Source organism: Dipodomys ordii, unplaced genomic scaffold (genome assembly GCF_000151885.1).
Source record: "Dipodomys ordii isolate 6190 unplaced genomic scaffold, Dord_2.0 Scaffold61, whole genome shotgun sequence".
In the NCBI taxonomy this organism is placed as follows: Eukaryota; Metazoa; Chordata; class Mammalia; order Rodentia; family Heteromyidae; genus Dipodomys; species Dipodomys ordii.
The window spans coordinates 10,002,807-10,016,119 of NW_012267277.1; the positions used below are offsets into that span (position 1 = coordinate 10,002,807).

Genomic DNA, 13,313 nt, shown 5'->3' on the forward strand with positions numbered 1-13,313 from the left:
TCCTTCCTTCCTTCCTTCCTTCCTTCCTTCCTTCCTTCCTTTCTTTCCTTCTTTCTTCCTTTCCTTCTTGCTTATTTGTGCTTGCCCTGGAGTTTGAACTCACGGCCTGGGCACCATCCCTGAGTTTTTGCTCAAGGCTAGTGCTCTACCACATGAGCCACAGATTTACCTCTAGCTATTTTTTTGTAGCTTATTGGCGATGAGTTTCACTGATTTTCCTGCCTCACGATCCTCAGATCTCAGCCTCCTGAGTAGCCAGGATTATAGGTGTCCAGCACATTGTCTCATTTATGACAGACAAGTTTGCTGTAGTGGGAGACATCATCTCTACCCCAGTCTTCTCTGGCCAAGGCTTGGAGTTCTCTCCACCTTTGGTAAAAACAGTTTGGTTCTCACTGAATGATGACAGTGGTTGCAGCTAGTGTCTGTACATCATCTGAAAGTGCAGCACTGGACAGGTAAGTATTCTTGTAGGCATGCTGACAAATAGTGAAGACATTTTGTGAGTTTTGACAGATTAAAAAAAAACCTGAGTGAATAGCTGAGTGATGGTGGCTCACACCTGTAAACTTTGTTGGTGAAGTCCATTTCTGTCTGTAGTCAGGCAGATAGTACCATTCAGTGACTTTTCCATGGAGAAGGAAACAGGGACAATTGGTTTTTGACCTGGCAGGGAGAGGGAGGCAGTCACACATGGCTCAGGCAGAATTCAAAGTGAGATGGATTATTGTCAGTATGTCAGGAGCTTTTGAAGACACTGGAGTGTCTGATTTGAAAAAAAGATGCCCAGCAGGTACCAGTGGCTCACGCCTGTAATCCTACCTATTCAGGGGAATGAGATCTGAGAATTGTGGTTTTGAAGCCATCCCTGGCAGGAAAGTCTGTGAGACTCTTTATCTCCAATTAACCACCAGAAAACTGGAAGTGGTGCTGTGGCTCAAAGTGGCCCTGAGTTCAAGCCCCATGACTGGCAAATGCTCAAGATAGGCACTGGTGGCTCACACCTATAATCTAGTTACTTAGGAGGCTGAGATCTGAGGGTCATAATTGGAAGCCAGTCCTTGAAACTATCTCCAATAAATCACCAAAAACCCAGATGTGGAACTGTGACTCAAGTGGTAGAGCACTAGCCTTGAGAAGAAAAAAAAATCTCAGGGACAGTGCCCAGGTCCTGAATGCAAAGCTAAGGGCTGGCAGTACACACACACACACACACACGCACGCACACACGTAGGCACGCACGCACGCATGCACAGAGTCTTAAAAAAATTCCTAAAGGTGGTGGCAAAGCCCATCATCCATCTCTGCCTGCTTCTCCCTTTGTTCATGACGCTGTGGCTGATTTCATTTGCTCTAAATTTGGTGGATTTAGATCTGATGGCCAAAGGATGACATCTTTTCTAACAAAATATTTTCTGAAATCTTTTTTAGGAGACGCATAGACAATGAAGGCCTACCTCAAGAGCGCAGAGGGCTTTTTTGTCCTAAATAAAAGCACCACGATTGGAAAACATGCGGACTCAGACCTCGTCTTACAGGTGAGCATTCACCCCAGAACCCTCAAACAGTCCAGAACTATGGCACGGATGGAATAGCTCAAGGTACCATAGCCATATGTGGCAAGCAGCCACGTCTTCTCTCTTGGCTGTGGAGAACCAATGGTTGAAGGTGCTGGACTCCGCTGGATAGGGCTGGCGCTGAGCATGGGGTAGGGTAGGGTGGGCCGGACCGTCTTGGAGGCTTTGGGAGGTGGACACAGAGCTGGTGCATCCACTGTCCCCAGGCTGGACAAGGCCTCCCTCCCTTTCAAAGCCCACTGAGACCATCTGAGACCACTCGCTGCCCACAGGGTTCAGGAGGAGCACCATGGATAGGCCAGGCGAAGCCATGAGCTTAGCTGTGTCATCCTTCCATTCACTGTATGCTCTGACTTAGCTGTGATTTCTCTGGAACCTCCACTCTTCCCTAGGCAAGGAGTTTGCAGAGAGAAAGGAATGGGAAAAGCCATGGCTTGAGCTTTCTTAAATATTGAAGGGGGTTAAAATGTTAGCAGGGAAAGAGAAACCCAAGAGTTGCTTTAAAACAGTGGAAAGTGCATGCACATGCATGCTACTATTGGGGCTTAAACTCAGGACCTCATGTTCATGTTGGCTTTTTTGCTCAAGGCAAAAGTAGAGCTGCAGCTCTGCTTGTGGCTTTTTGGTGACTACTTGGAATGAAAGGTCTCATAGACTTTCCCATCCAGATTGGGTTGGAACCCTGATGCTCAGATCTCAACCTCCTGCGGAGCTAGTGTGACAGGCCTGAGCCACCAGCACTCAGCCCATGACAGATTCACAAGAAGTCCTAAACACAGCAGAGAGAGATTGAGTGTGGGCCTCTGCCATCCCCCCCAGGGATTGCTCCTCGGGTGACAACCACACCATCAAAAGCAGACTGTTGACCCAGGTACAGTGCTTGTGTGTGTGTATATGTGTGTGACACTCACTCGCTCACACCGACAGACTGAATGATGTCTATACTGTCTACTGATATTATTGGCTTTGATCAGATATGGCGGTTTCTCCCATTTAAATTTCCTGTTTTCTTATTTCCATTCCTTTTCCATCCCATGCAAACTTCAGAATAATCCTGACTGCATCTACAAATGCCTTATTGGGATTTTGTTAGGAATTATGCACTATGTTAAAGCCTATAATTGATATGGGAAGAATTGATCTCTTTCCTGGTTATATTTCTGTTTATTGAAGTCTTCTTGGTTTCATGTCAAGTGTTTTGAAACATTCAGCATAGGAGTCCTGTACATACTTTTGTTAGATTCACACTAAATCATTTGTGTGTGTGTGTGTGTGTGAGCATGTGTGCACGCACACACACGCATGCATGCGCACGTGCTGCTACTGAAACATAAATTCTGGGCCTTAGGGTTTTGCTGAGCTTTTTCACTTACGGCTGCCGCTCTACCACTTGAGCCACCTCCATTTCCAGCTTTTTGGTGATTGATTGGAAATAAGAGTTTCATAGAGTTTTTCTGCCCAGGCAGCTTTGAACCATGATTCTCAGATCTCAACCTCCTGAGTGGCTAAGGTATAACAGGTGTGAGCCACGGGTGTCTGGCTTCATTTGCTTCTTTCATTCATGGTAAGAGGCAGTATATCATAGTTTGTACTTTGGGGACTGGCGAAATATTAGAGATTGAACTCAGGGCCTGGTGGTGCTTGAGCCACACTCCCAGTTCTTCTGCTTTTAGTTTATTTTTCAGATAGGATTGTGTGCTTTTGCCCAGGGCTGTCCCTAACCACCATTCTCTCCTATCTCCACCTCCTGGGTAGCTGGAATTACAAATGTGCATCACCACACCTGGCCCTTGTCACTTTAGTGTTGGTCTCCACCTGTTCATTTCCTGTACAAAGACATACAGTTACATTTCCTTTGCTTAGATGACAACTTCTAACCTGAACTGAACTTCCCAGAGGTGCTTTTTTATTTTTTCTTTTTTTTGTAGAACTCCTGGGATTTTACAAATAAATAACCACATAACAAGGAAATAAAACAAGCTTTATGCTTCCCTTTCTGACCTCTAAGACTTTAATTTCCTTTTCTTGCTATATTGCATGGCATGGGCTAGGAGTTCTTAACTCTGCTGAGTCAGAGTGAGGAAGTGGCACAAATCCTTGTTATTTGCCTTGGCTTTTCGAGGCAAGCATTCTGTGTTCTGCCATTACATATGACATGAGCTATAGGGTTTGGGGAGATGTTCTTGATCAGGTTTGAGGTTCCCCATCTAGCCATGTTTCCTGAGAGAACAGCGAACCTCCAGCATGTCATCTCCCTGTAAGGACACAAAGGGCCTAATCACAATGCAGAGCGATTGTCATGACTGCTCCCAGTCATTAAAGAGAAGTGACTTTGCTTCTCATCTGTCCCAGCTGCAGACGGGATCTCAGGCTAAAGAGGCAACATGACTCATGGGGACAGATGGGGTTGGCTTGAGTGCCGTCAGGCCATTTTCTGGCCTTGTGAGTTCACACGATCATCTCCATCTGCAAAGTGCTGACCTCTCAGAGCTGTTGGGAGGATTAAGAGAGATCCGAGGATTGAAGTTCAAAGCTAGCCCCAGCAGGAAAGTCCATGAGAATCTTTATCTCCAGTTAACCACCAAAAGGTCGAAATGGAGCTCAAGTGGTACAGTGCCAGCCTTGAGCATAAAAAGCTCAGGGACAGCATCCAGGGCATAAATCCAATCTGTAATACCAGTACAAAAAATTAATTAGCTAGTGAATTAACTAATTAGTTTTAAAGGGAGCAGCCACCCTCTGCAGTGATCACCCTGAGTTGGGGCAGGACCAGTGGTGTTTCCTGATGCTGAACCACTTTCTGTCAGCCCCCATGAGCACCGAGGACCCAGGAAGTGGCCTAGGAAGGCTGGTTTATGGCTTCCTGCACCTTCTTTTGGACAAAGCCTCTTCCCAAAGTAGATCGGGGAGAGGAGGTTTTCTCTAAGAAGTGGTAGGGGTATAGTGGCTCATGTCTGTAATCCTAGCCACTCAAGAGGCTGAGATCTGAAGATCCAGTTTTTCAATTTTGTATGACAAGGCCAGCTGAGACCTGCCCCTCTGCTGATGCCCCCTGCATGATCAAATCTGGGCCATCCTGAGAAATAATTCCGCAATTAATTGATTACTTGTGTTATTCATACCAATCATTGTACTAAATCAAGTTCAGAAACCTTAATAAATTTGAATAAGAATCAGTCATGAACTTATTCAGTGGTAATAATTTCTTCCTCCTCCTCCTCCTCCTCCTTCATCTTCTTCTTGGTGTTGGTACTAGGGCTTGAAATCATGGCCTTGTGCTCTTATTTGGCTTTTTCCCTCAAGGCTGGTACTCTACCACTTGAGCCACAGCTCCACTTCCAGCTTTTTAGTGGTTAATTGTCTCATAGACATTCCTGCCCTGTCTGGCTTCAAATCTCAAATATCAGCCTCCTGAGTAGCTAGGATTACTGGAAAAGCCACTGGTATGGCCATAGTTACTTTTTTTTTTTTTTTTTGCCAGTCCCGGGGCTTGAACTCATGTCATAGGCTTTGTCCCTGAGCTTCTTTTGCTCAAGGCTAGCATTCTACCACTCGAACCACAGAGGCACTTCCAGCTTTTTCTGTTTATGTGGTACTGGGGAATTGAACCCAGGGCTTCATGCATGCGAGGCAAGCACTCTACCACTGAGCCACATTCCCCACCTGTTTTTTTTTATAGTTGTTATTTATTTTTTAAACATCATTATTTTGTTTGCTTGGATAGGCCCAGTGAGTGAAGATTCTGCTTCTAAAGGTTTGTTCTTATTGACAAGGTTGACAACTTATGTTCATAGTTGATATGATTACATTTTGACATCATTTACATTGATAATAGAGGACAGTTACACACTGCTGTTTTTCAAAAGTTGGAGGAAACAATGACAGGAACAGTGGGCCATGCCTGTAATCCCAGCTGCTTTAGTGGTAAATATCTCGAATCACAGAGCTTGGCCCAACCAGGTTAACAAATCCCATCTCAACAAATAAGCTACACACAGTGGTATGTACCACTGTCTCTAATGTCTCTAATCCCAGCTACACAAAAAGCTGTAAGTAGGAGGATCACAGTCCAAGACCAGCACTGAGAAAACTACAGGAACCTGCCTGAAAAATAACTTCAGCCAAAAGCAGGGTGGGGCATGGCTCAAGTGGTAGAGCACCTGCCTAGCAAGTATGAGGGCCTGAGTTCAGACTCCAACATTGCCAAAACAAAACAAAACAAACCTGGAAGAAACAAAGGCAAAAGAAGGAAATGAAAGTGAGATCCAGTCCTGATGGGTCTCCAGACCGTCAGTGCCCGGTAAGGAGTGTGGCTGCTGGAAGGCAGGGCAGCCTGCTGCACCCCTTTATCACTCACTGACTCCACAGATATTACCTGCCATGTCAGCGTGGGCAGAACCAGAGTCCCTGCAGTCAGGAAGCTACCAGGAGAGGGAGACAGAGGGCTCAGGAGCCCACAGACGTGACTGTGGTCACACACCAACAGCAGGCTCTAAAGGAAAGAAGACAAGAGCCAGGAGAGTGGAGGGGAGCCCGTGTGCAAAGGCCCTGGGGTGGAAGGACATGTGGGGTGAGCCCACAGGACTAAGAATGAAAAGGGGCGACATGAGGTAGGACTCCTTTGGGACCTCAGAAGGGTTCAGGGCATCCTCTGTGGGAAGAGGACTCCAAAGGGGATCTGCTGTACACAGACTGGAAACTGAGCCTGCTCCCCATCTCCCTCCCCGTTCAGGGCTAAATCTGGTGAGCTGTATGCTTTCCACTGTTTGAGGTGGCTTGTGAACTGTAACTTTCAGAGTTGGTTGTCGCCGGTGTTTATTTTATTTTGGTCTTGAAATGAGGATCTCCCTATGTTGCCCAGGCTGGTCTCAGACTCCCCAGGCTCCGGATTCTCTGGCCTCAGCCTCCCCAGCAGCCGGGATGGCAGGCTGCCATGATGCTACTACCTCTCACCCCGCCTCCCCCGAGTTCTCACCCCATGCTAGATGAGGGAGGACTTCCTGTAATGGGGCAGGGTGGTGCATGCCTGTAATCCCAGAGGCCGAGGTAGGAGGTTTGCAGTCTGAGGCCAGCACAGGTAAGTTAGGGTGAGACCCTGTCTGGAAGCACACAGACAACTGCAAGCACATGACTCGGGGCCGGGCTCATGGGGCAGAGCATCCGCCTGGCCAGTGTGAGGTCCTAAGTCCAGTCCCAGGCCAGCTCACAAGACAGGATCAGAAGACAGCCAGAGTCAGCCCACTCGCAGACCGGGAGGGTGGAGATGGGGAAAGCAAGGGAGAGAGAGGCGGGGGAGGAGGGTGCAGTCAGCCTCCTGCCAGCTGCTCCCCACTGTCTGGGTCCCCGTCGCGGGAAAGAGGGTTGGGAAAACATAGTCAAGTCCACTGCATCCTGTGTCCGCCTGGCACCTGCCATTTCTGGGCTGCCTGCTAGAAAGGAACTCTCAGGCCCCACCACACACCAACTTTGGCTTTGGGAAAATTAGATAAAACACCCAGGAACCAGCGAAGGTGTGCAGGTCCATCTCTCACCAGCAGGTGGGAGTGCCACCTTTCATCAGCCCAGAGCACAAGGACACCCCCCCTCCCCACCCCAACCCCACCCCCAGGGGAGCTTTGGAAGATAGCATCTGCATCATTTAGATTGCTCTGTGTGTGTGTGTGTGTCTGTGTGTGTCTGTGTGTGTGTCTGTGTGTACCAGTCTTGAGGCTTGAATTCAGGGCCTGGGCACTGTCCCTAAGCTTTTTCGCTCAAGGCTAGCCAGTGCTCTATGACTTGAGCCACAGGCCCCACTTCCATCTTTTTGATGATTAATTGGAGATAGGAGTCTCACAGTCACAGACTTTTCTGCCCAGGCTGGCTTCCAATCACGATCCTCAGACTCAGCCTCCTGAGCGCCTCCTCCTAGCATCTCCCTATCTGGCTTTAGTTCACATGTCCCTCCCAGTGAGGCGGTGCGGGCCAGGGGGCCTGGGTGGAGATGCTCCCCCTCCTCCATCCTGGGTGAAATCTGGACACCCACCTTGCCATCAGGATGTGCCATCACTGCCCACTTGGCTCTGCCCCACCCAGCGCCTCTCATTCTGGGGTCCGCCCACACAGGGACTTCCTCTCCTTTGACTGGTCTGTTCTCATCACAAGCAGCTCCCCCTGGAGAACTTCCAGAAGGGAAGCGCTCTGCCCTCTCCTCCCGCCCCAGCTCACTTGCCACACAATGGACTTTGCTTTCTCTCTCTCTCTCTCTTTCTTTCTTTCTCTCTCTCTTTCTTTCTTTCTCTCTCTCTTTCTTTCTTTCTTCTTTCTGTCTTTCTCTATTTTTCTTTCTTTCCTCCTTTCTTTCTTTCTGTCTGTCTTTTATTCTTTCTTTCTCTTTTTTCAGGTACTAGGATTTGAACTCAGAGCTTTGTGCTTACTAGTCAGACTCTCCACCTCCTGAACCACACCCCAGCATAGATAAATTGAACCTCCTGTAAGTTGATCACACAGTATTTGCCATTTTGTGACTGGCCTCTTTCACTCAGCACAGTAATGTCCACAAGGTTTGACTGTGTGGTAGTCTGGATCTGAATTTCCTTCCTTTTCAAGGCTGAATAGTATTTCACTGTCTGGGTAGATCACATCTGCCTTGTCCACTCGTGGAAGTGGGGAATTGGGCTGTTCCCACATTTTGCCAGGTGCCATGATGCAGCTTTGTGCATGGGTGTACAAGAATCTCCTTTGGGATTCTTTCAGGTACATTCTCAGAATTAGAATTGCTAGACCACGTGGTAATCGGGATTTTTATTTCTTGAGGAACTACTAGGTCGTTTTCTACAGTGGCTGCACATGGTGGTCAGATGCCAGACCCAAGGTTCCAGTTCCTCCCCAGCCTTGTTAACACTTGTGATTTTCTGGTTTGTGTGGTTGGTTTTTTGGTTTTGGTTTGGTTTGGTTTTGGTAGTGCTAGGGTTTTGAACCGTGTTCCCAGGCCCCCCATTTGTATGTGTATGTGTGTGCTGGTCCTGGGGCCTGAACTCAGGGCCTGAAGACTGTCCCTTAGCTTAAGGCTGGTGCTCTACCATTTGAGCCACATTGCACTCCAGATTTTTACTGGTTAATTGGAGATCAGAGTCTCATAGACTTTCCTGCCTGAGGCTGGTTTCCAATTGTGATCCCCCAGAGCACAACCTAAATATCTAGGATTACAGGTGTGTGCCACTCTGCCAGCAAAGACTGCAATGCTTTTGTTTTTTGTTTGTTTGTTTTTGTCAGTTGTGAGGCTTGAACTCTGGGCCTGAGCCCTGTCCCTCAGCTCTTCAGCTCAAGGTAAGGGTTCTACCACTTGAGCCACAGCACCACTTCTGGTTTTCTGGTGGTTAATTGGAGATAAGAGTTTCATGGACTATTTTCCTGCCCAGGCTGGCTTTGAGTCACGATCCTCAGATCTCAGCCTCCCAAGTAGCTAGGATTATAGGCATGAGCCACTAGCCACTGGCCGCAAAGTTTTAACTAAGACAAATGATAACAGCCATACTCCATGTTTAAAAGCCCCACCCTCACCCTGGAAAGCCCCACCCTCATCCTAGAAGCCCCGCCCCAACTCAGTGGCCATTCTGCATCTCAGTTTGTTATAAGCATATATTAATCACATAGAAGAGGTGAGTTTGCGAATGAGATTCCCATACACTTGTGTAATGTACTTTGGCTGTATTTCTCATTTCCCTCTCCTGTCACCTCCTCCTTTCTCTGGTTTATGAGGAAATATATGACTTGTCTTTTTGAGTCTAGCTTAGTGTGCCCAAGCAGGTACTCGCCCTTCCCTCTGTTTCCCAGCAAGTGACTTGGTTGTGTTCCTATATCTGAGGCACCTCAGGCCCCATCCAGCCCTGATGAATCTGACTCCTCTGAGTCATACCAGAATATGTTCAGGGTTCACCAGGGCTTGTGACCTGCTTGTGGGGTTTGTTGTTTGGTTCATTTGTTTGCCTGCACTAGGGGTTGAACTCAGAGCTTTGAGTTCAGTGGGGCATGCCTATAACGCCAGCTTTTTTGCTCTTGGCTGATGCTCTACCACTTGAGCCATCCTTTAGTGAATCTTTTAGTCAGCTTTTTGCTGGTTAATTGGAGATTGAGTATCAAGGAATTCTCTGCCCAGGCTGCCTTCGAACATGTATACTCAGATCTCAGCCTCCTGATTAGCTAGGATTACAGGCATGAGCCATTGACACTTATACTTTGACATTTGCTTTTTGTAATATTTTGTGTTTTCAGTTTGCAAATCTTTTGCCCATTTTGTTTATTCCCAGTACCAGATTTTTTTTTGTCAGTTGTGGGGCTTGAACTCAGGTCCTCAATGACAGCCTCTTTATGCTCAAGGCTAGCCCTCTACCTCTTGAGCCACAGTACCACTTCCTGTTAATTGGAGATAAGAATCTCATGGGGACTTTTCTATCCAAGCTGTCTTTGAACCATGATCCTCAAATCTCAGCCTCCTGAGTAGCTAGGATTACAGGCATGACCACTGGCTCCTGGCTCAGATTTTTATTTTATTTTATTTGTTTATTTATGTATTTATTTATTTTGCCAGTCGTGGGGCTTGAACTCTGGGCCTGGACACTGTCCCTCATATCTTCAGTTCAAGGCTAGCACCCTACCACTTGAGCCATAGTACCACTTCTGGCTTTTTCTGCTTATGTGGTGCTGGGGAATTGAACCCAAGGGCTTCCAGCATGCAAGGCAAGCACTCTACCACTGAGCCACCTTCCCAGCCCTCAGATTTTTTTTTATGCTACTGTAAATAGAATTATTTTGTAATTTTTTGAGGGTTGTTAATTGTATCTTGGCCACTGTTGATCATACCCCAAAACTGCTGAATTTATTTATTAACTCTACATTGTGTATACTTGAAGTCCTCAGGCTTTCCTATGCACAAGACTGTGCTGTCTGAAAATACAGGTCATTTTATTTCTTCCTTTCTGATCTGAATGTGTTTTATTTGCTTTCCTTATCTGCTCTGGCTGGCACTTCTAGTCACATGCTGAATAGAAGTGATGAGCAGACATCCCTGTCTCATTCCTGATTTAAGAGTGAAACTTTTCCGGGCTGGGAAGGTGGCTCAGTGGTAGAGCTCTTGCCTTGCATGCCTGAGGCCCTGGGTTCGATTCCTTAGCACCACATAAGCAGAAAAAAAAAGCTGGAAGTGGCGCTGTGGCTCAAGTGGTAGAGCGCTAGCCTTGAGCTGAAGAGCTGAGGGACAGGGCCCAGGCCCAGAGTTCAGACCCCATGACCGGACCCCCCCTCCAAAAAAAAAAAAAGAGTGAAACTTTTCCTTCTGTCTCCTGAGCATGCTGTTGGCTGTGGGCTTCTCATGAGTGGTCTGCATCATGCTGGGATAGTTTCCTAGCTTTTACCATGGTAGGATGTTGAGTCTTGTCAAATTCCTTATCAGTATTGAGATGACCCTTATGTAGGGTTTCCCCTTCGTTCAGGTCATGTGAGGCAGTACACTCATTTCACTATGTGTGTTGAACCATCTTTGCATTCCAGTGGTAAGTCCCACTGGCTTGTGGTTTAGCATCTCTTTACTGAGCCAATGAACTCCATTTGCTGATATTTTATTCAAGATTTTAGCATCAATGAACTGGGCTCTATGGGGTGTGCCTGTAGCCCCTGATACTTGGTCTGCTAAGGCAGGAAGATCACTTGAACCCAGCCTGAGCAATGTAATGAGGCCCCCATCTCCAAATGTTTTGCATCAGTACCCAAGAGGGAGATTACACCATTCTCTCTTCTTGTTATATCATTGGCTGGTTCTGGTGTCGTGGCAGCACCAGCCTCTCTTCAGCACTAGGGCTCCAGCTTCTCCCTCTATAAGATGGGGACAGTGAGGGGACCACTCTGAAGCTCTGCAGATCAGAGTGGTCTGGCAGGGCCCCAACCACAGGAAGCTCTCCACATGGGCTAGATGCTAATAATAAGTAAAGTAGAATGGCAGCAGACAGCTAGACACTGAGGGCAGGTGTCGCACTTGCTCTTCAAGAACAGTGGAATCACAACGGCAGACACAAAAACAATTGCCTCAGCAATGCAAATTTTCTTGCTAGAAAGCTGGCGAGCACGCACACAGAGCAAACCGGCTGCTCCCTAAGACAGCAGGCCCCACCATTCTGCGGGGATTGGTCGAGCTCAGGTTCATAGTCTGCTTGCAGTTGGCTGGTTTGAAGAGGTAAAATGTATTTTACACAAGGTGACCTTTAACAGACTTTGAAATAAGATTAGCAATACACAGAAATCTCAAAATGTACCCTTATCCTCTGTTATTTCTTGAGCAATCTGAGTTGTGTCTTCTGAGGTGTGCCTTAATTCCATCTTGAAACAACAGTGAAGACAAAACCTTCCGTTCCAAAAACCCTTCCTTATCCCAAAGCATTCCTCTTTTCCTTTCTTGTTTGCATCATCTACACAGAGTGATAACAACAGTCTTTTAAGCAACCCACTTAGGTTAAAACGATGGTGTATTAGCAGCCACTCAGCCCCCATGCCGTGGAGTCACCAAGAATACAAGGCTCGCAGCTCTCTTGCTTGCCTAACAATGCTGACTGCTCTGGGCCTGCTTTGTGGAGTCATGCAACCTTGTTCCTCTTTGCTCTGAGGTTCTAACCACAGCCTGGCGGCTTCTGAGGAACAGAAAGCAATGGGGCTAAGGAAAGAAAAGCAAAATCCAACACCCAGAATCGGTCTCTTTTTTTTTTTGGCAGTTGAGTAAGGTTGCCAGAGCACAGAACATCAAAGTCATGGGCATGTGGGCTGCATTGCCTTGCTCGGAGAGCTGATGCTTGTTTCTTAGGATTCATAGGTTTGCAGAAAGTCAAACAGTGGGACAGTGACTCCTACCAGCTGCCTCCTGTGTTGAGGTCTGGTGACCGTCCCGCATGGCCACGGGCTGTTGGGCACCAACACACGATTGAGTGAAAGATGACCAGGACAGCTGTCAGCTTAAAGATGGTCTTGCAGTGGATGGAAGCAGCACACTCTCAGTGGACAGACAGGCATACCGACACAGGTGTGTTTTCCCTGTCCCGGGCCCTGGGCGTGTGGTGTTCTCACCATGCCCAGTGAGAGACCACTGCAGAGCTCTGAGCACATTCCCGATTCATTTGTTAAGGCCAACAGCACCCAGTTCCAGCCAGATGCAGTCATTGCAAGAAGAGACAACAACAAACCATTAGCACTCATGGATGCAAATGTAAAACCTTCAAGTGTTCTGGAAGCTGTGGGGAGCTGGTGTCATTTCTCCCTTAAATTCTGAATAAAATTCACTAAGCCCCTCTGGGCATGGTGCTTTGTTTGTGAAGGTTAGTAATTACTGTTTTCAAACATGTGATCCTTCAGCCTCAGCCACCCATGTGCTGGGATTACAGGCATGCCCCACCACACTCAGCAGATTCAAAGTCTAAACGGAGCCATCTCTCAGACCATCTTCCTCTCCCGGGGCAGGTGTTGGTGGGTTGCATCTTTTTGGACAGTGAGTTATTCGTAATCCCTGTGGTCCTTTTCGTGTCCAAGGGTTCCAAAGGGATGGTCGCTGCTCCCTCCCTGCTTGTGGTAATTTGTGACTTCTCTCTTTCAGAAGGGGAAGCGGGAGGGAGGGAGGAAGAGAGGGAGGGAGGGAAGATGGAAGGAAAGAAGGAGGGAGGGAAGGAGGAGATAAAAAGGAATAGAGGAAGGGAGGGAGGGAGGGAGGGAGAGAGGAAGGGA

General features: G+C 47.5%; 1 protein-coding gene across 1 annotated transcript in view; it reads left to right on the plus strand.

The window, feature by feature from the left end:
• Fhad1 (forkhead-associated (FHA) phosphopeptide binding domain 1) overlaps positions 1 to 13,313 on the plus strand; it is a 93,135-nt gene that overhangs the window by 1,013 nt on the left and 78,809 nt on the right. Inside the window, exon 2 of the mRNA XM_013022221.1 lies at positions 1,432 to 1,538. Within this exon, the coding sequence (XP_012877675.1) occupies positions 1,446 to 1,538 (93 nt within the window). The 5' untranslated portion in view covers positions 1,432 to 1,445. The remainder of the gene's footprint in view (positions 1 to 1,431; positions 1,539 to 13,313) is intronic.